This window comes from Mustelus asterias, unplaced genomic scaffold (assembly GCF_964213995.1).
Source record: "Mustelus asterias unplaced genomic scaffold, sMusAst1.hap1.1 HAP1_SCAFFOLD_2240, whole genome shotgun sequence".
Taxonomy (NCBI): Eukaryota; Metazoa; Chordata; class Chondrichthyes; order Carcharhiniformes; family Triakidae; genus Mustelus; species Mustelus asterias.
Genome location: NW_027592185.1, coordinates 32501 through 53044, shown reverse-complemented (window position 1 = coordinate 53044; position 20544 = coordinate 32501). Strand labels below are relative to the sequence as shown.

Genomic DNA, 20544 nt, shown 5'->3' with positions numbered 1-20544 from the left:
GGCATATGGTGTCTTGGCGTTTATTGGTAGGGGGATTGAATTTAGGAGTCGTAGCGTTATGTTGCAACTGTACACAACTCTGGTGCGGCCGCACTTGGAGTACTGTGTGCAGTTCTGGTCCCCACATTACAGGAAGGATGTGGAGGCTTTGGAGAGGGTGCAGAGGAGGTTTACCAGGATGTTGCCTGGTATGGAGGGGAGATCCTATGAGGAGAGGCTGAGGGATTTGGGATTGTTTTCGCTGGAAAGGCGGCGGCAAAGAGGGGATCTCATTGAAACATATAAGATGATTAGAGGTTTAGATAGGGTGGATAGTGATAGCCTTTTTCCTCTGATGGAGAAATCCAGCACGAGGGGGCATGGCTTTAAATTGAGGGGGGGTAGTTATAGAACCGATGTCAGGGGTAGGTTCTTTACCCAGAGGGTGGTGAGGGATTGGAATGCCCTGCCTGCATCAGTTGTAAATGCGCCTAGTTTGGGGGCGTTTAAGAGATCCGTAGATAGGTTCATGGACGAAAAGAAATTGGTTTAGGTTGGAGGGTCACAGTTTTTTTTTTAACTGGTCGGTGCAACATCGTGGGCCGAAGGGCCTGTTCTGCGCTGTAATAGAACATAGAACATAGAACATTACGGCGCAGAACAGGCCCTTCGGCCCACGATGTTGCACCGACCAGTTAAAAAAAAAACAAAACTGACGCCGCCTTTCCAGCGAAAACAATCCCAAATCCCTCAGCCTCTCCTCATAGGATCTCCCCTCCATACCAGGCAACATCCTGGTAAACCTCCTCTGCACCCTCTCCAAAGCCTCCACATCCTTCCTGTAATGTGGGGACCAGAACTGCACACAGTACTCCAAGTGCGGCCGCACCAGAGTTGTGTACAGTTGCAACATAACGCTACGACTCCTAAATTCAATCCCCCGACCAATAAACGCCAAGACACCATATGCCTTCTTAACAACCTTATCTACTTGATTCCCAACTTTCAGGGATCTATGCACACATACACCTAGATCCCTCTGCTCCTCCACACTATTCAAAGTCCTCCCGTTAGCCCTATACTCAACACATCTGTTATTCCTACCAAAGTGAATTACCTCACACTTCTCCGCATTAAACTCCATCCGCCACCTCTCGGCCCAACTTTGCAACCTGTCTAAGTCTTCCTGCAAACTACGACACCCTTCCTCACTGTCTACCACACCACCGACTTTGGTGTCATCAGCAAATTTGCTAATCCACCCAACTATACCCTCATCCAGATCATTAATAAATATTACAAACAGCAGTGGCCCCAAAAACAGATCCCTGAGGTACACCACTTGTAACCGCACTCCATGATGAATATTTACTATCAACCACCACCCTCTGTTTCCTATCCGCTAGCCAATTCCTGATCCAATTTCCTAGATCACCCCCAATCCCATACATCTGCATTTTCTGCAGAAGCCTACCATGGTGAACCTTATCAAACGCCTTACTAAAATCCATATATACCACATCCACTGCCTTGCCCCCATCCACCTCCTTGGTCACTTTCTCAAAAAACTCAATAAGGTTAGTAAGGCACGACCTACCTGCCACAAAACCATGCTGACTATCACCTATCAATTCATTACTCTCCAAATAACTATAAATCCTATCCCTTATAATTTTTTCCAACATCTTGCCGACAACAGAAGTGAGACTCACCGGTCTATAATTCCCGGGGAAGTCTCTGTTCCCCTTCTTAAACAATGGGACAACATTCGCTAATGTTCTATGTTCTATGTTCTATGATATACCCCACACCCCTCACTGTAACACTCTGATATACCCCACACCCCTCACTGTAACACTGATATACCCCACACCCCTCACTGTAACACTCTGATATACCCCACACCCCTCACTGTAACACTCTGATATACCCCACACCCCTCACTGTAACACTCTGATATACCCACACCCCTCACTGTAACACTCTGATATACCCCACACCCCTCACTGTAACACTCTGATATACCCCACACCCCTCACTGTAACACTCTGATATACCCCATACCCCTCACTGTAACACTCTGATATACCCCACACCCCTCACTGTAACACTCTGATATACCCCACACCCCTCACTGTAACACTCTGATATACCCCACACCCCTCACTGTAACACTGATATACCCCACACCCCTCACTGTAACACTCTGATATACCCCATACCCCTCACTGTAACACTGATATACCCCACACCCCTCACTGTAACACTCTGATATACCCCATACCCCTCACTGTAACACTGATATACCCCACACCCCTCACTGTAACACTCTGATATACCCCATACCCATCACTGTAACACTCTGATATACCCCACACCCCTCACTGTAACACTCTGATATACCCCACACCCCTCACTGTAACACTGATATACCCCACACCCCTCACTGTAACACTCTGATATACCCCATACCCCTCACTGTAACACTCTGATATACCCCACACCCCTCACTGTAACACTCTGATATACCCCACACCCCTCACTGTAACACTCTGATATACCCCACACCCCTCACTGTAACACACTGATATACCCCACACCCCTCACTGTAACACTGATATACCCCACACCCCTCACTGTAACACTGATATACCCCACACCCCTCACTGTAACACTCTGATATACCCCATACCCCTCACTGTAACACTCTGATATATCCCACACCCCTCACTGTAACACACTGATATATCCCACACCCCTCACTGTAACACTGATATACCCCACACCCCTCGCTGTAACACTGATATACCCCATACCCCTCACTGTAACACTGATATACCCCACACCCCTCACTGTAACACTGATATATCCCACACCCCTCACTGTAACACTGATATACCCCACACCCCTCACTGTAACACTGATATACCCCACACCCCTCGCTGTAACACTGATATACCCCATACCCCTCGCTGTAACACTGATATACCCCACACCCCTCACTGTAACACTGATATACCCCACACCCCTCACTGTAACACTGATATACCCCACACCCCTCACTGTAACACTGATATACCCCACACCCCTCACTGTAACACTGATATACCCCACACCCCTCACTGTAACACTCTGATATACCCCACACCCCTCACTGTAACACTGATATACCCCACACCCCTCGCTGTAACACTGATATACCCCACACCCCTCGCTGTAACACTGATATACCCCACACCCCTCACTGTAACACTGATATACCCCACACCTCTCACTGTAACACTGATATACCCCACACCCCTCACTGTAACACTGATATACCCCACACCCCTCACTGTAACACTGATATATCCCACACCCCTCACTGTAACACTGATATACCCCACACCCCTCACTGTAACACTCTGATATACCCCACACCCCTCACTGTAACACTCTGATATACCCCACACCCCTCACTGTAACACTGATATACCCCACACCCCTCACTGTAACACTCTGATATACCCCACACCCCTCACTGTAACACTCTGATATACCACACACCCCTCACTGTAACACTGATATATCCCACACCCCTCACTGTAACACTGATATATCCCACACCCCTCACTGTAACACTCTGATATACCCCACACCCCTCACTGTAACACTCTGATATATCCCACACCCCTCACTGTAACACTCTGATATACACCACACCCCTCACTGTAACACACTGATATATCCCACACCCCTCACTGTAACACTCTGATATATCCCACACCCCTCACTGTAACACTCTGATATATCCCACACCCCTCACTGTAACACTGATATACCCCACACCCCTCACTGTAACACTCTGATATACCCCACACCCCTCACTGTAACACTCTGATATACCATACACCCCTCACTGTAACACTCTGATATACCCCACACCCCTCACTGTAACACTCTGATATACCCCACACCCCTCACTGTAACACTCTGATATACCCCACACCCCTCACTGTAACACTCTGATATATCCCACACCCCTCGCTGTAACACTGATATACCCCACACCCCTCACTGTAACACTGATATACCCCACACCCCTCACTGTAACACTCTGATATACCCCACACCCCTCACTGTAACACTGATATATCCCACACCTCTCACTGTAACACTCTGATATACCCCACACCCCTCACTGTAACACTCTGATATACCCCACACCCCTCACTGTAACACTGATATATCCCACACCTCTCACTGTAACACTCTGATATATCCCACATCCCTCACTGTAACACTCTGATATACCCCACACCCCTCACTGTAACACTCTGATATACCCCACACCCCTCACTGTAACACTCTGATATACCCCACACCCCTCACTGTAACACTGATATACCCCACACCCCTCACTGTAACACTCTGATATACCCCACACCCCTCACTGTAACACTGATATATCCCACACCTCTCACTGTAACACTCTGATATACCCCACACCCCCTCACTGTAACACACTGATATACCCCACACCCCTCACTGTAACACTGATATACCCCACACCCCTCACTGTAACACTGATATACCCCACACCCCTCACTGTAACACTCTGATATACCCCACACCCCTCACTGTAACACTGATATATCCCACACCCCTCACTGTAACACTCTGATATACCCCACACCCCTCACTGTAACACTCTGATATACCCCACACCCCTCACTGTAACACTCTGATATACCCCACACCCCTCACTGTAACACTCTGATATACCCCACACCCCTCACTGTAACACTCTGATATACCCCACACCCCTCACTGTAACACTCTGATATACCCCACACCCCTCACTGTAACACTCTGATATACCCCACACCCCTCACTGTAACACTCTGATATACCCCACACCCCTCACTGTAACACTCTGATATACCCCACACCCCTCACTGTAACACTCTGATATACCCCACACCCCTCACTGTAACACTCTGATATATCCCACACCCCTCACTGTAACACTCTGATATATCCCACTCCCCTCACTGTAACACACTGATATACCCCACACCCCTCACTGTAACACTGATAGACCCCACACCCCTCACTGTAACACTCTGATATACCCCACACCCCTCACTGTAACACTGATATACCCCACACCCCTCACTGTAACACTCTGATATACCCCACACCCCTCACTGTAACACTCTGATATATCCCACACCCCTCACTGTAACACTCTGATATATCCCACACCCCTCACTGTTACACTCTGATATACCCCACACCCCTCACTGTAACACACTGATATACCCCACACCCCTCACTGTAACACACTGATATACCCCACACCCCTCACTGTAACACACTGATATATCCCACACCCCTCACTGTAACACTGATATACCCCACACCCCTCACTGTAACACTCTGATATACCCCACACCCCTCACTGTAACACTCTGATATATCCCACACCCCTCACTGTAACACTCTGATATACCCCACACCCCTCACTGTAACACTCTGATATACCCCACACCCCTCACTGTAACACTGATATACCCCACACCCCTCACTGTAACACTCTGATATACCCCACACCCCTCACTGTAACACTCTGATATATCCCACACCCCCTCACTGTAACACTCTGATATACCCCACACCCCTCACTGTAACACTCTGATATATCCCACACCCCCTCACTGTAACACTCTGATATACCCCACACCCCTCACTGTAACACTCTGATATACCCCACACCCCTCACTGTAACACTCTGATATACCCCACACCCCTCACTGTAACACTCTGATATATCCCACACCCCTCACTGTAACACTCTGATATATCCCACACCCCTCACTGTTACACTCTGATATACCCACACCCCTCACTGTAACACTCTGATATATCCCACACCCCTCACTGTAACACTCTGATATATCCCACACCCCTCACTGTAACACTGATATACCCCACACCCCTCACTGTAACACACTGATATACCCCACACCCCTCACTGTAACACTCTGATATACCCCACACCCCTCACTGTAACACTCTGATATACCCCACACCCCTCACTGTAACACTCTGATATACCCCACACCCCTCACTGTAACACTCTGATATACCCCACACCCCTCACTGTAACACTCTGATATACCCCACACCCCTCACTGTAACACTCTGATATATCCCACACCCCTCACTGTAACACACTGATATACCCCACACCCCTCACTGTAACACTCTGATATATCCCACACCCCTCACTGTAACACTGATACACCCCGCACCCCTCACTGTAACACTGATATACCCCACACCCCTCACTGTAACACTGATATACCCCACACCCCTCACTGTAACACTCTGATACACCCCACACCCCTCACTGTCACACTCTGATATACCCCACACCCCTCACTGTAACACTGATATACCCCACACCCCTCACTGTAACACTCTGATATACCCCACACCCCTCACTGTAACACTGATATACCCCACACCCCTCACTGTAACACTCTGATATACCCCACACCCCTCACTGTAACACTGATATACCCCACACCCCTCACTGTCACACTCTGATATACCCCACACCCCTCACTGTAACACTCTGATATACCCCACACCCCTCACTGTAACACTGATATACCCCACACCCCTCACTGTAACACTGATATACCCCACACCCCTCACTGTAACACTGATATACCCCACACCCCTCACTGTAACACTGATATACCCCACACCCCTCACTGTAACACTCTGATATATCCCACACCCCTCACTGTAACACTCTGATATACCCCACACCACTCACTGTGACACTCTGATATATCCCACACCCCTCACTGTAACACTCTGATATATCCCACACCCCTCACTGTAACACTCTGATATATCCCACACCCCTCACTGTAACACTCTGATATACCCCACACCCCTCACTGTGACACTCTGATATACCCCACACCACTCACTGTGACACTCTGATATATCCCACACCCCTCACTGTAACACTCTGATATATCCCACACCCCTCACTGTAACACTCTGATATATCCCACACCCCTCACTGTAACACTGATACACCCCACACCCCTCACTGTAACACTGATATACCCCACACCCCTCACTGTAACACACTGATATATCCCACACCCCTCACTGTAACACTCTGATATACCCCACACCCCTCACTGTAACACACTGATATACCCCACACCCCTCACTGTAACACACTGATATATCCCACACCCCTCACTGTAACACTCTGATATACCCCACACCCCTCACTGTAACACACTGATATACCCCACACTCCTCACTGTAACACACTGATATATCATTCACTGTAACACTGCAACAGAGATTTTATCTTTCTGAATATTTTTGCTGTGTTATTTTTAGCCCACCGAGGATCTAGCCAAACAGCATTACATCGATCTGAAGGACAAGCCTTTTTACGCTGGTCTTTGCTCATTTACTGCAGCAGGTCCCTTTGTAGCAATGGTAAGTGTCTCACATTTCTCATCTCCCAATCCACTGTCTGTACACTGACTCTCTCTCTCTCAGGGAGATATCTGTACACTGACTGGTGTCTCTCAGTCCCCTCTCTCTCAGGGAGATATCTGTACACTGACTGGTGTCTCTCAGTCCCCCCTCTCTCTCTCAGGGAGATATCTGTACACTGACTGGTGTCTCTCAGACCCCTCTCTCTCTCAGGGAGATATCTGTACACTGACTGCTGTCTCTCAGTCCCCCCTCTCTCTCTCAGGGAGATATCTGTACACTGACTGCTGTCTCTCAGTCCCCTCTCTCTCTCTCAGGGAGATATCTGTACACTGACTGGTGTCTCTCAGTCCCCTCTCTCTCAGGGAGATATCTGTACACTGACTGGTTGTGGTGAACCATCGTTGGTTCACCACTGGGGTTTGTTACTATGTTACTGTTGGGCTAGGGTGTTGTTACTGTGGGGGTTGTACTATGTTGTTGGGTTAGGGTGTTTACCTGTCCTAAGAGTTATCATGGCACATTCCAGTGGGGTCCCGCCTCCGGTGGCGAGGTATAAGACCCCCTGCTCCGGCAGGACCCCTTCAGTCTGAACTGGTGTATTCGTGTTAGTAGTTCCCTTGTTACTTTATTAAAGCCTTCAATACCGAAGCCTTGGTTCCATGTGCTTATTGTCGCGCATCAATTTAATAAAGTAAACAGAAAACTCACAACTGTGCAACAAGAAGAAAAACAGAGAGTATGGAACAGATTCTAAAACCGGATCGTCTGACACTGGACCCACGTGCGGTCGGTGCAGCTAACACATTCGACCATTGGTGGAAGTGCTTTGAGGACTACCTGGCAGCCTCGGTAGCTATCACTACAGACAGTGATAAACTCCAGGTCCTCCACGCAAGGGTAAGCGACACGATTTACCTAGCCATTCGTGCAGCTCCCACTTACCAGGGTGCCGTCGAGCTCCTAAAAAAAAGATACACGAAGCCACCCAACGAGATACACGCTCGTTACCTCCTCGCTACACGACGTCGGCAGTCGGGCGAAACCATGGAGGACTATGCCAATGAGCTCCTGCAGCTTGCCAGGGGTTGCGATTGTAAGGACGTATCAGCCGAACAATATATGTACGACCTCGCCCGAGACGCGTTCGTAGCAGGGGTAGGGTCCTCGTACATCAGGCTTAAATTGCTGGAAAAGGGGAAACTCAACTTGACCCAGGCAATGGGGATGGCCGTGAGGTTGGAGGCGGCGTCGAAGAGCTTGGCGCTGTACCCCGAGGACCACGTGCAGTCAACGTGGTTGGAGCAAGCTCAGCTCCCTCCTCGCCCCGCGAACCCGCGCTCCCAGATCGATTCGACGACGGCGGCAGCTCCAGGTGGCCAGCGATGCTATTTTTGTGGAGGGGCCAAGCATCCACGGCAACAGTGTCCGGCAAGAACGGCAATCTGCAGCCAGTGCGGTAAAAAAGGCCACTATGGCAAAGTCTGCAGGTCCAAACCTAAAAACGGCAGTGTAGCTTGGTCTAAGTCTAAAAACGGCAGTGCAGCTTGTAACCCTCCAGAACGGAGACAATCTCCTTCGGCATCGCAGTACCCACGAGGTCCGACCACGTGCGAATCCAGGACGGCGCCATTGTGGCTGACGGAGGAGGAGGAAGACCACCAGGAGTCGCTGCGCTTGGCGCCCTCGCCCACATGCGATTCATGGGGGCGGCCATCATGGTCCACGACGACTAGGAGTGACCAGCAGGGGTCCTCAGCATCCACATCGGCAGCATGCAGCAGCGACCAGCAGGGGTCCTCAGCATCCACATCGGCAGCATGCAGTGACGCCCAGGGGCCAACGGTGGCGTCGATCTCCCTGGATCAGACCAGGCATTTCAGACTGGAACATTCCATGATGGAGGTAAAGGTTAGTGGCAGAACTGTGAATTGTCTGTTTGACAGTGGGAGCACCGAAAGTTTCATACACCCTGAAACTGCTAAAAGGTGTGGACTCCGGATTCTCCCTGCCAAGCAGACAATTTCCATGGCATCACGGTCCCGGTCTGTACCGATCCAAGGACGATGTATGGTAACTCTTGAGGTACAGGGCACAATTTACGAGCAATACAGGCTCCTTGTGTTACCTCACCTTTGCGCGCCAATTCTCCTCGGACTAAACTTTATGGCCCACATGAGGAGTGTGATCCTACAGTACGGTGGGCCACTCCCTTCACTGGCAGTAGGGAATCAGCCGCAGCCTCCAAATTGCCCAAAGCGCCCCGCGTGCAATCTATCCACCCTGAAGATCACGACACCATCTCTTTTTAAAAATCTGGTACCTGGCTGCAAGCCCATCGCTACTAAAAGTAGGCGTTACAGCGCTGAGGACCGGATCTTTATTAGATCTGAGGTTCAGCGGCTCCTCAAGGAAGGGATCATACAGGCCAGTGCTAGTCCGTGGAGAGCGCAGGTCGTGGTAGTCAAAAGCGGGAACAAACCTCGGATGGTCATCGACTATAGTCAGACCATTAATAGATACACGCAGCTGGATGCGTATCCTCTCCCGCGCATTTCTGATATGGTCAATCAGATTGCGCAGTACCGAGTGTTTTCTACCATAGACCTTAAGTCCGCCTACCATCAACTCCCCATCCGCCCAGAGGACCGACAATATACGGCTTTTGAGGCGGATGGTCATCTATACCAATTCCTCAGGGTTCCATTTGGTGTCACCAATGGGGTCTCGGTCTTCCAGCGTGCTATGGACCGAATGGTGGACCAGAACGGGTTGCGGGCTACCTTCCCGTACCTGGATAACGTCACCATCTGCGGCCATGACCAGCAGGACCACGACACGAATCTCCAACACTTTCTGCGCACTGCATCTCGCCTGAATCTGACCTATAACAGGGAGAAGTGCGTATTCCGTACGCGTAGGTTAGCCATCCTCGGATACGTGGTGGAAAACGGGGTCATTGGCCCTGATCCAGACCGTATGCGCCCACTCACTGAACTTCCCTTGCCCGCTAGCACGAAAGCACTGAGGAGATGCCTCGGCTTCTTTTCGTATTATGCACAGTGGGTCCCCAACTACGCGGACAAAGCTCGTCCGCTCATTAAGTCCACGACCTTCCCACTTACGCCGGAGGCCCAATTGGCCTTCAAGGTTTTGAAGAGCGACATCTCGAAAGCCACGATGCACGCGGTGGATGAATCCATCCCTTTCCAGGTGGAGAGTGATGCATCTGACTTCGCCCTAGCCGCCACACTAAACCAGGCAGGCAGGCCCGTCGCGTTCTTTTCCCGCACCCTTCAAGGCCCAGAAATTCGGCACTCAGCGGTGGAAAAGGAGGCTCAGGCCATTGTGGAGGCAGTCAGACACTGGCGCCATTACCTGGCAGGTAAGCGGTTCACCCTGATCACGGATCAACGATCCGTGGCGTTTATGTTCAGTAACACGCAGAGGGGCAAGATCAAGAACGATAAGATCTTGCGGTGGAGAATTGAGCTCTCCACCTATAATTACGATATTATGTATCGTCCAGGGAAGCTCAATGAGCCCTCGGATGCCCTCTCGCGCGGAACATGCGCCATCATGCAGGAGGACCGCTTGAAGGCTCTCCACAATGATCTGTGTCATCCTGGAGTCACCAGACTCTACCACTTCATCAAAGCCCGCAACCTGCCCTACTCGGTGGAGGATGTCAGGTCAGTGACTAGAAGCTGTCGGATTTGCGCAGAATGCAAACCACACTTTTATCGACCAGACCGGGCACATTTGGTCAAGGCCACTCGCCCTTTTGAGAGGCTGAGTGTGGATTTTAAGGGCCCCCTTCCCTCAACGGACCGGAATGTCTATTTTCTCAATATAATAGACGAGTATTCCCGGTTTCCGTTTGTTGTCCCCTGTGCGGACACGTCAACTGCCACCGTCATTAAGGTTTTCAGTGAACTTTTTACCCTGTTCGGGTACCCCTGCTACATTCATAGCGACAGGGGCTCGTCGTTCATGAGCAACGACTTGAGGCAATTCCTGCTCTCATTCGGGATTGCCTCTAGTAGAACCACGAGCTACAACCCTAGGGGTAACGGACAGGTGGAAAGGGAGAATGCTACAGTCTGGAAGGCTGTCCTACTGGCACTGAAATCCAGGGGCCTTCCAGTCTCCCGTTGGCAGGAGGTCCTTCCAAATGCGCTCCATTCTATCCACTCCCTCCTGTGTACGGCAACCAATGCTACTCCCCACGAGAGGATGTTCTCATTCCCTCGGAAGTCGTCCTCGGGGATATCTTTACCAGCCTGGTTGACGTACCCAGGACCCGTCCTTCTGCGGCGCCATGTGAGGGCTCGCAAGTCCGACCCCTTGGTCGAACCGGTCCAACTCCTCCACGCCAACCCTCAGTATGCCTATGTGGCATATCCTGACGGGCGAGAGGACACTGTCTCCATTAGAGACCTGGCGCCCGCAGGGGACGTAGCAACTCCTGTCGCTCCTATTCCCCCAGTCACAGATCCACTACTCCTCATTACTTCCCCAGACGTGGCGCGGTCAGCACCGGGACCAGTGCATAACACTTTTACTCCCATGTACAGCTTGCCTGAGACTCGGAGATCGGCGCCACCATCATCACCACCACCACCACCACCAAACGTTCCAGGATCCCCTGCACCATCGCCTCACCAGGGCCGGCCGGCCCGGGAGTCCTTGAGGGGACAGCCAGACGTTGCTTTGGAAAGAGCGCCACCACAAGCACCTGCTCCGGTTTCGCAACCGGTGTTGAAGAGATCGGCACCTGCTCCGGTTTCGCAACCGGTGTTGAGGAGATCGCAGCGTCGGTGTGGTCCTCCAGACCGTCTGGACTTGTGAATCCTGTGATTTTTCTGTTATTGTCTGTTTATATGACCTGCTTTTCGTCCACCCCGCCACCTTTTGTTCTTAAAGGAGGGGTGAATGTGGTGAACCATCGTTGGTTCACCACTGGGGTTTGTTACTATGTTACTGTTGGGCTAGGGTGTTGTTACTGTGGGGGTTGTACAATGTTGTTGGGTTAGGGTGTTTACCTGTTATAAGAGTTATCATGGCACATTCCAGTGGGGTCCCGCCTCCGGTGGCAGGGTATAAGACCCCCTGCTCCGGCAGGACCCCTTCAGTCTGAACTGGTGTATTCGTGTTAGTAGTTCCATTGTTACTCTATTAAAACCTTCAATACCGAAGCCTTGGTTCCATGTGCTTATTGTCGCGCATCAATCTGTACACAGACTGGTGTCTCTCAGTCCCCTCTCTCTCTCTCAGGGAGATATCTGTACACAGACTGGTGTCTCTCAGTCCCCTCTCTCTCTCAGAGAGATATCTGTACACTGACTGGTGTCTCTCAGTTCCCTCTCTCTCTCTCTCAGGGAGATATCTGTACACTGACTGGTGTCTCTCAGTCCCCTCTCTCTCTCTCAGAGAGATATCTGTACACTGACTGGTGTCTCTCAGTCCCCTCTCTCTCTCTCAGGGAGATATCTGTACACTGACTGGTGTCTCTCAGTTCCCTCTCTCTCTCTCTCAGGGAGATATCTGTACACTGACTGGTGTCTCTCAGTCCCTTCTCTCTCTCTCAGGGAGATATCTGTACACTGACTGGTGTCTCTCAGTCCCCTCTCTCTCTCAGGGAGATATCTGTACACTGACTGGTGTCTCTCAGTCCCCTCTCTCTCTCTCAGGGAGATATCTGTACACTGACTGGTGTCTCTCAGTCCCCTCTCTCTCAGGGAGATATCTGTACACTGACTGGTGTCCCTCAGTCCCCCCTCTCTCTCAGGGAGATATCTGTACACTGACTGGTGTCTCTCAGTCCCCTCTCCCTCTCTCAGGGAGATATCTGTACACTGACTGATGTCTCTCAGTCCCCTCTCCCTCTCTCAGGGAGATATCTGTACACTGACTGGTGTCTCTCAGTCCCCTCTCCCTCTCTCAGGGAGATATCTGTACACTGACTGGTGTCTCTCAGTCCCCTCTCTCTCTCAGAGAGATATCTGTACACTGACTGGTGTCTCTCAGTCCTCTCTCTCTCAGGGAGATATCTGTACACTGACTGGTGTCTCTCAGTCCCCTCTCATGGGGAGATATCTGTACATTGACTGATGTCTCTCAGTCCCCTCTCCCTCTCTCAGGGAGATATCTGTACACTGACTGGTGTCTCTCAGTCCCCTCTCCCTCTCTCAGGGAGATATCTGTACACTGACTGGTGTCTCTCAGTCCCCTCTCTCTCTCAGAGAGATATCTGTACACTGACTGGTGTCTCTCAGTCCCCTCTCTCTCTCAGAGAGATATCTGTACACTGACTGGTGTCTCTCAGTCCCCTCTCTCTCTCTCTCAGGGGGATATCTGTACACTGACTGGTGTCTCTCAGTCCCCTCTCTCTCTCTCAGGGAGATATCTGGACACTGACCGGTGTCTCTCAGTCCCCTCTCTCAGGGAGATATCTGTACACTGACTGGTGTCTCTCAGTCCCCTCTCTCTCTCAGGGAGATATCTGTACACTGACTGGTGTCTCTCAGTCCCCTCTCTCTAAGGGAGATATCTGTAGACTGACTGGTGTCTCTCAGTCCCCTCTCTCTCTCTCAGGGAGATATCTGTACACTGACTGGTGTCTCTCAGTCCCCTCTCTCTCTCTCAGGGAGATATCTGTACACTGACTGGTGTCTCTCAGTCCCCTCTCTCTCTCTCAGGGAGATATCTGTACACTGACTAGTGTCTCTCAGTCCCCTCTCTCTCTCTCAGGGAGATATCTGTACACTGACTGGTGTCTCTCAGTCCCCTCTCTCAGGGAGATATCTGTACACTGACTGGTGTCTCTCAGTCCCCTCTCTCTCTCTCAGGGAGATATCTGTACACTGACTGGCGTCTCTCAGTCCCCTCTCTCTCTCAGGGAGATATCTGTACACTGACTGGTGTCTCTCAGTCCCCTCTCTCTCTCTCAGGGAGATATCTGTACACTGACTGGTGTCTCTCAGTCCCCTCTCTCTCTCCCAGGGAGATATCTGTACACTGACTGGTTTCTCTCAGTCCTCTCTCTCTCCCAGGGAGATATCTGTACACTGACTGGTGTCTCTCAGTCCCCCCTCTCTCTCAGGGAGATATCTGTACACTGACTGGTGTCTCTCAGTTATCTCTCTCTCTCTCTCTCAGGGAGATATCTGTACACTGACTGGTGTCTCTCAGTCCCCTCTCTCTCTCAGGGAGATATCTGTACACTGACTGGCGTCTCTCAGTCCCTCTCTCTCTCAGGGAGATATCTGTACACTGACTGGTGTCTCTCAGTCCCCTCTCTCTCTCTCAGGGAGATATCTGAACACTGACTGGTGTCTCTCAGTCCCCTCTCTCTCTCCCAGGGAGATATCTGTACACTGACTGGTTTCTCTCAGTCCTCTCTCTCTCCCAGGGAGATATCTGTACACTGACTGGTGTCTCTCAGTCCCCCCTCTCTCTCAGGGAGATATCTGTACACTGACTGGTGTCTCTCAGTTATCTCTCTCTCTCTCTCTCAGGGAGATATCTGTACACTGACTGTGGTCTCTCAGTCCTCTCTCTCTCTCAGGGAGATATCTGTATACTGACTGGTGTCTCTCAGTCCCCTCTCTCTCCCAGGGAGATATCTGTACACTGACTGGTGTCTCTCAGTCCCCTCTCTCTCAGGGAGATATCTGTACACTGACTGGTGTCTCTCAGTCCCCTCTCTCTCTCTCAGGGAGATATCTGTACACTGACTAGTGTCTCTCAGTCCCCTCTCTCTCTCTCAGGGAGATATCTGTACACTGACTGGTGTCTCTCAGTCCCCTCTCAGGGAGATATCTGTACACTGACTGGTGTCTCTCAGTCCCCTCTCTCTCTCTCAGGGAGATATCTGTACACTGACTGGTGTCTCTCAGTCCCCTCTCTCTCTCCCAGGGAGATATCTGTACACTGACTGGTTTCTCTCAGTCCTCTCTCTCTCCCAGGGAGATATCTGTACACTGACTGGTGTCTCTCAGTCCCCCCTCTCTCTCAGGGAGATATCTGTACACTGACTGGTGTCTCACAGTCCCCTCTCTCAGGGAGATATCTGTACACTGACTGGCATCTCTCAGTCCTCTCTCTCTCCCAGGGAGATATCTGTACACTGACTGGTTTCTCTCAGTCCTCTCTCTCTCCCAGGGAGATATCTGTACACTGACTGCTGTCTCTCAGTTCCCTCTCTCTCTCTCAGGGAGATATCTGTACACTGACTGTGGTCTCTCAGTCCTCTCTCTCTCTCAGGGAGATATCTGTACACTGACTGGTGTCTCTCAGTCCCCTCTCTCTCTCAGGGAGATATCTGTACACTGACTGGTGTCTCTCAGTCCCCTCTCTCTCTCTCAGGGAGATATCTGGACACTGACTGGTGTCTCTCAGTCCCCTCGCTCTCTCAGGGAGATATCTGTACACTGACTGGTGTCTCTCAGTCCCCTCTCTCGAAGGGAGATATCTGTAGACTGACTGGTGTCTCTCAGTCCCCGCTCTCTCTCTCAGGGAGATATCTGTACACTGACTGGTGTCTCTCAGTCCCCTCTCTCTCTCTCAGGGAGATATCTGTACACTGACTGGTGTCTCTCAGTCCCCTCTCTCTCCCAGGGAGATATCTGTACACTGACTGGTGTCTCTCAGTCCCCCCTCTCTCAGGGAGATATCTGTACACTGACTGGTGTCTCTCAGTCCCCGCTCTCTCTCTCAGGGAGATATCTGTACACTGACTGGTGTCTCTCAGTCCCCTCTCTCTAAGGGAGATATCTGTACACTGACTGGTGTCTCTCAGTCCCCTCTCTCTCTCTCAGGGAGATATCTGTACACTGACTAGTGTCTCTCAGCCCCCTCTCTCTCTCTCAGGGAGATATCTGTACACTGACTGGTGTCTCTCAGCCCCCTCTCTCTCTCTCAGGGATATATCTGTACACTGACTGGTGTCTCTCAGCCCCCTCTCTCTCTCTCAGGGAGATATCTGTACACTGACTGGTGTCTCTCAGCCCCCTCTCTCTCTCTCAGGGATATATCTGTACACTGACTGGTGTCTCTCAGCCCCCTCTCTCTCTCTCAGGGAGATATCTGTACACTGACTGGTGTCTCTCAGCCCCCTCTCTCTCTCTCAGGGATATATCTGTACACTGACTGGTGTCTCTCAGCCCTCTCTCTCTCTCTCAGGGAGATATCTGTACACTGACTGGTGTCTCTCAGCCCCCTCTCTCTCTCTCAGGGAGATATCTGTACACTGGTATTTAATTACGAGTTACCTGTGAGGTTGTAACATTCTCTCTTTGTTTTGTTGACTGTTCCAGTGTTGGGAAGGACAGAACATCGTGAAGATGGGCCGTGATATGATGGGTGAAACAAACCCTGCAGACTCCAAACCCGGAACCATCCGTGGAGACCTGTGTGTGCAAGTGGGAAGGTAATCAATCTTGTTATAGCAGACACACAGCTCACGAGGCACTCACCTCCGTATCCCTCGGTTAGACCACACTCGGAGCACCGTGCACAGTTCCAGTCTCCGTATCCCTCGGTTAGACCACACTCGGAGCACCGTGCACAGTTCCAGTCTCCCTATCCCTCGGTTAGACCACACTGGGAGCACCGTGCACAGTTCCAGTCTCCGTATCCCTCGGTTAGACCACACTGGGAGCACCGTGCACAGTTCCAGTCTCCGTATCCCTCAGTTAGACCACACTGGGAGCACCGTGCACAGTTCCAGTCTCCGTATCCCTCGGTTAGACCACACTGGGAGCACCGTGCACAGTTCCAGTCTCCGTATCCCTCGGTTAGACCACACTGGGAGCACCGTGCTCAGTTCCGGGGTCCGTATCCCTCGGTTAGACCCACACTGGGAGCACCGTGCACAGTTCCAGTCTCCATATCCTCGGTTAGACCACACTGGGAGCACCGTGCACAGTTCGAGTCTCCATATCCTCAGTTAGACCACACTGGGAGCACCGTGCACAGTTCGAGTCTCCATATCCTCGGTTAGACCACACTGGGAGCACCGTGCACAGTTCCAGTCTCCGTATCCCTCGGTTAGACCACACTGGGAGCACCGTGCATAGTTCCGGTCTCCGTATAGAAACATAGAAACATAGAAAACCACAGCACAAAACAGGCCCTTCGGCCCCACAAGTTGTGCCGAACATATCCCTACCTTTTAGGCCTACCTATAACCCTCCATCCTATTAAGTCCCATGTACTCACCCAGGGGTCTCTTAAAAGACCCGATTGAGTTTGCCTCCACCACCACTGACGGCAGCCGATTCCACTCACCCACCACCCTCTGTGTGAAAAACTTCCCCCTAACATTTCCCCTGTACCTACCCCCCAGCACCTTAAACCTGTGTCCTCTCGTAGCAGCCATTTCCACCCTGGGAAAAAGCCTCTGAGAGTCCACCCGATCTATGCCTCTCAACATCTTATATACCTCTATTAGGTCTCCTCTCATCCTATGCCTCTCCAAGGAGAAAAGACCGAGCTCCCTCAGCCTATCCTCATAAGGCATGCCACTCAATCCAGGCAACATCCTTGTAAATCGCCTCTGCACCCTTTCAATCTTTTCCACATCCTTCCTGTAATGAGGCGACCAGAACTGAGCACAGTACTCCAAGTGGGGTCTGACGAGGGTCTTATAAAGCTGCATCATTATCCCCGGACTCCTAAATTCAATCCCTCGATTGATAAAGGCCAGCACACCATACGCCTTCTTAACCACCTCCTCCACCTGCGGGGCCGATTTTAGAGTCCTATGGACCCGGACCCCAAGGTCCTTCTGATCCTCTACAGTACTAAGAGTCTTTCCCTTTATATTGTACTCCTTCATCCCATTTGACCTGCCAAAATGGACCACTACGCATTTATCTGGGTTGAAGTCCATCTGCCACTTCTCCGCCTGGTCTTGCATCCTATCTATGTCCCTCTGTAACTTCTGACATCCCTCCAGACTATCCACAACCCCACCAACCTTCGTGTCGTCGGCAAACTTACCAACCCATCCCTCCACTTCCTCATCCAGGTCATTTGTGAAAATGACAAACAGCAAGGGTCCCAGAACAGATCCCTGGGGCACTCCACTGGTGACTGATCTTCATTTAGAAAAAGACCCATCTATACCCGCTCTCTGCCTCCTTTGGGCAAGCCAGTTCTGGATCCACAGGGTAGCAGCCCCTTGGATCCCATGCCCCCTCACTTTTTCTAGAAGCCTTGCATGGGGGACCTTGTCGAACGCCTTGCTAAAATCTATATAAACCACATCTCCCGCTTTCCCTTCGTCAATGTGTTTAGTCACATTTTCGAAGAACTCCACCAGGCTCGTAAAGCACGATCTGCCTTTGACAAAGCCATGCTGAGTATTTTTGAGCATACTAAACCTCTCCAAATGCTCATAAATCTTGTCCCTCAGGATCTTCTCCATCAGCTTACCCACCACTGAGGTTAGACTCACCGGTCGGTAATTTCCTGGGCTATCCCTATTCCCCTTCTTGAAAATAGGAACCACATCCGCAATCCTCCAATCCTCCGGCACCTCTCCCGTCTCCATCGACGATGCAAAGATCATCGCCAGAGGCTCTGCAATCTCTTCCCTCGCCTTCCACAGTAACCTGGGGTACATCCCATCCGGACCCGACGACTTATCTATCTTGATGCCATTCAAAGATTCCAGCACAACCTCTTTGCTAAATTCCACATACTCAATCTTTTCAGTCCACCGCAAGCCCACAGTACATCCACCCAGGTCCTTCTCCTCTGTGAAAACCGAGGCAAAATACTCATTAAGCACCTCTGCCATTTCTACTGGTTCCGTACTGATTTTCCCGCCTTCACCTTTTATAGGCCCTATTCCGTCACGTCTCATCCTTTTACTCTTCACATATTTATCGAACACCTTAGGGTTTTCCTTAATTCTACTTGCCAAGGCCTTCTCGTGACCCCTTCTGACTCTCCTAATTTCCTTCTTTAGTCCCTTCCTACAAGCCGTATACTCATCTAGATCCCTATCTTCGCCAAGCTCTCTGAACCTTTTGTATGCTTTCCTTTTCTTCTCGACTAGGTCCCGCACAGCTTTCGTGCACCACGGTTCCTTTAACCTACCAACTCCTCCCTGTCTGCTCGGAACATTGACCTGTAGAACCCTAGACAGACATTCCTTGAAAAACTGCCACCTCTCTTCAGTACATTTCCCCGAGAATACCTCCTTCCAATTTACTCCTCTAATTTTACTGCCTTATGTCTTCATATTTCCCCTTTCTCCATATAAACACTTTCCGAGCTTGCCTGATCCTCTCTTTTTCCAATGCAAGCATAAAGGAGAGAGAGTTATGATCCCTGGGTTAGACCACATTGAGAGCACCATGCACAGTTCCGGTCTCTGTATCCCTCGGTTAGACCACACTGGAAGCACCGTGCACAGTTCCAGTCTCCGTATCCCTCGGTTAGAACACACTGGGAGCACCGTGCACAGTTCCGGCCTCCCTATCCCTCGGTTAGACCACACTGGGAGCACCGTGCACAGTTCCAGTCTCCCTATCCCTCGGTTAGACCACATTGGGAGCACCATGCACAGTTCCGGTCTCCGTATCCCTCGGTTAGACCACACTGGGAGCACTGTGCACAGTTCCGGCCTCCCTATCCCTCGGTTAGACCACACTGGGAGCACCGTGCACAGTTCCAGTCTCCCTATCCCTCGGTTAGACCACATTGGGAGCACCATGCACAGTTCCGGTCTCCGTATCCCTCGGTTAGACCACACTGGGAGCACTGTGCACAGTTCCGGCCTCCCTATCCCTCGGTTAGACCACACTGGGAGCACCGTGCACAGTTCCGGTCTCTGTATCCCTCGGTTAGACCACACTGGGAGCACCGTGCACAGTTCCAGTCTCCGTATCCCTCGGTTAGACCACACTCGGAGCACTGTGCACAGTTCCGGTCTCTGTATCCCTCGGTTAGACCGCACTGGGAGCACCGTTCACAGTTCCGGTCTCTGTATCCCTCGGTTAGACCAAACTCGGAGCACCGTGCACAGTT

The 20544-nt window shown here is 51.1% G+C and overlaps 1 protein-coding gene across 1 annotated transcript in view; it reads left to right on the top strand.

Moving 5' to 3' along the window:
* LOC144489493 (nucleoside diphosphate kinase A-like) overlaps positions 1–20544 on the top strand; it is a 28359-nt gene that overhangs the window by 6594 nt on the left and 1221 nt on the right. The window contains exons 2-3 of the mRNA XM_078207358.1: positions 7399–7500; positions 16821–16933. Of these exons, the coding sequence (XP_078063484.1) occupies positions 7399–7500; positions 16821–16933 (215 nt within the window). The remainder of the gene's footprint in view (positions 1–7398; positions 7501–16820; positions 16934–20544) is intronic.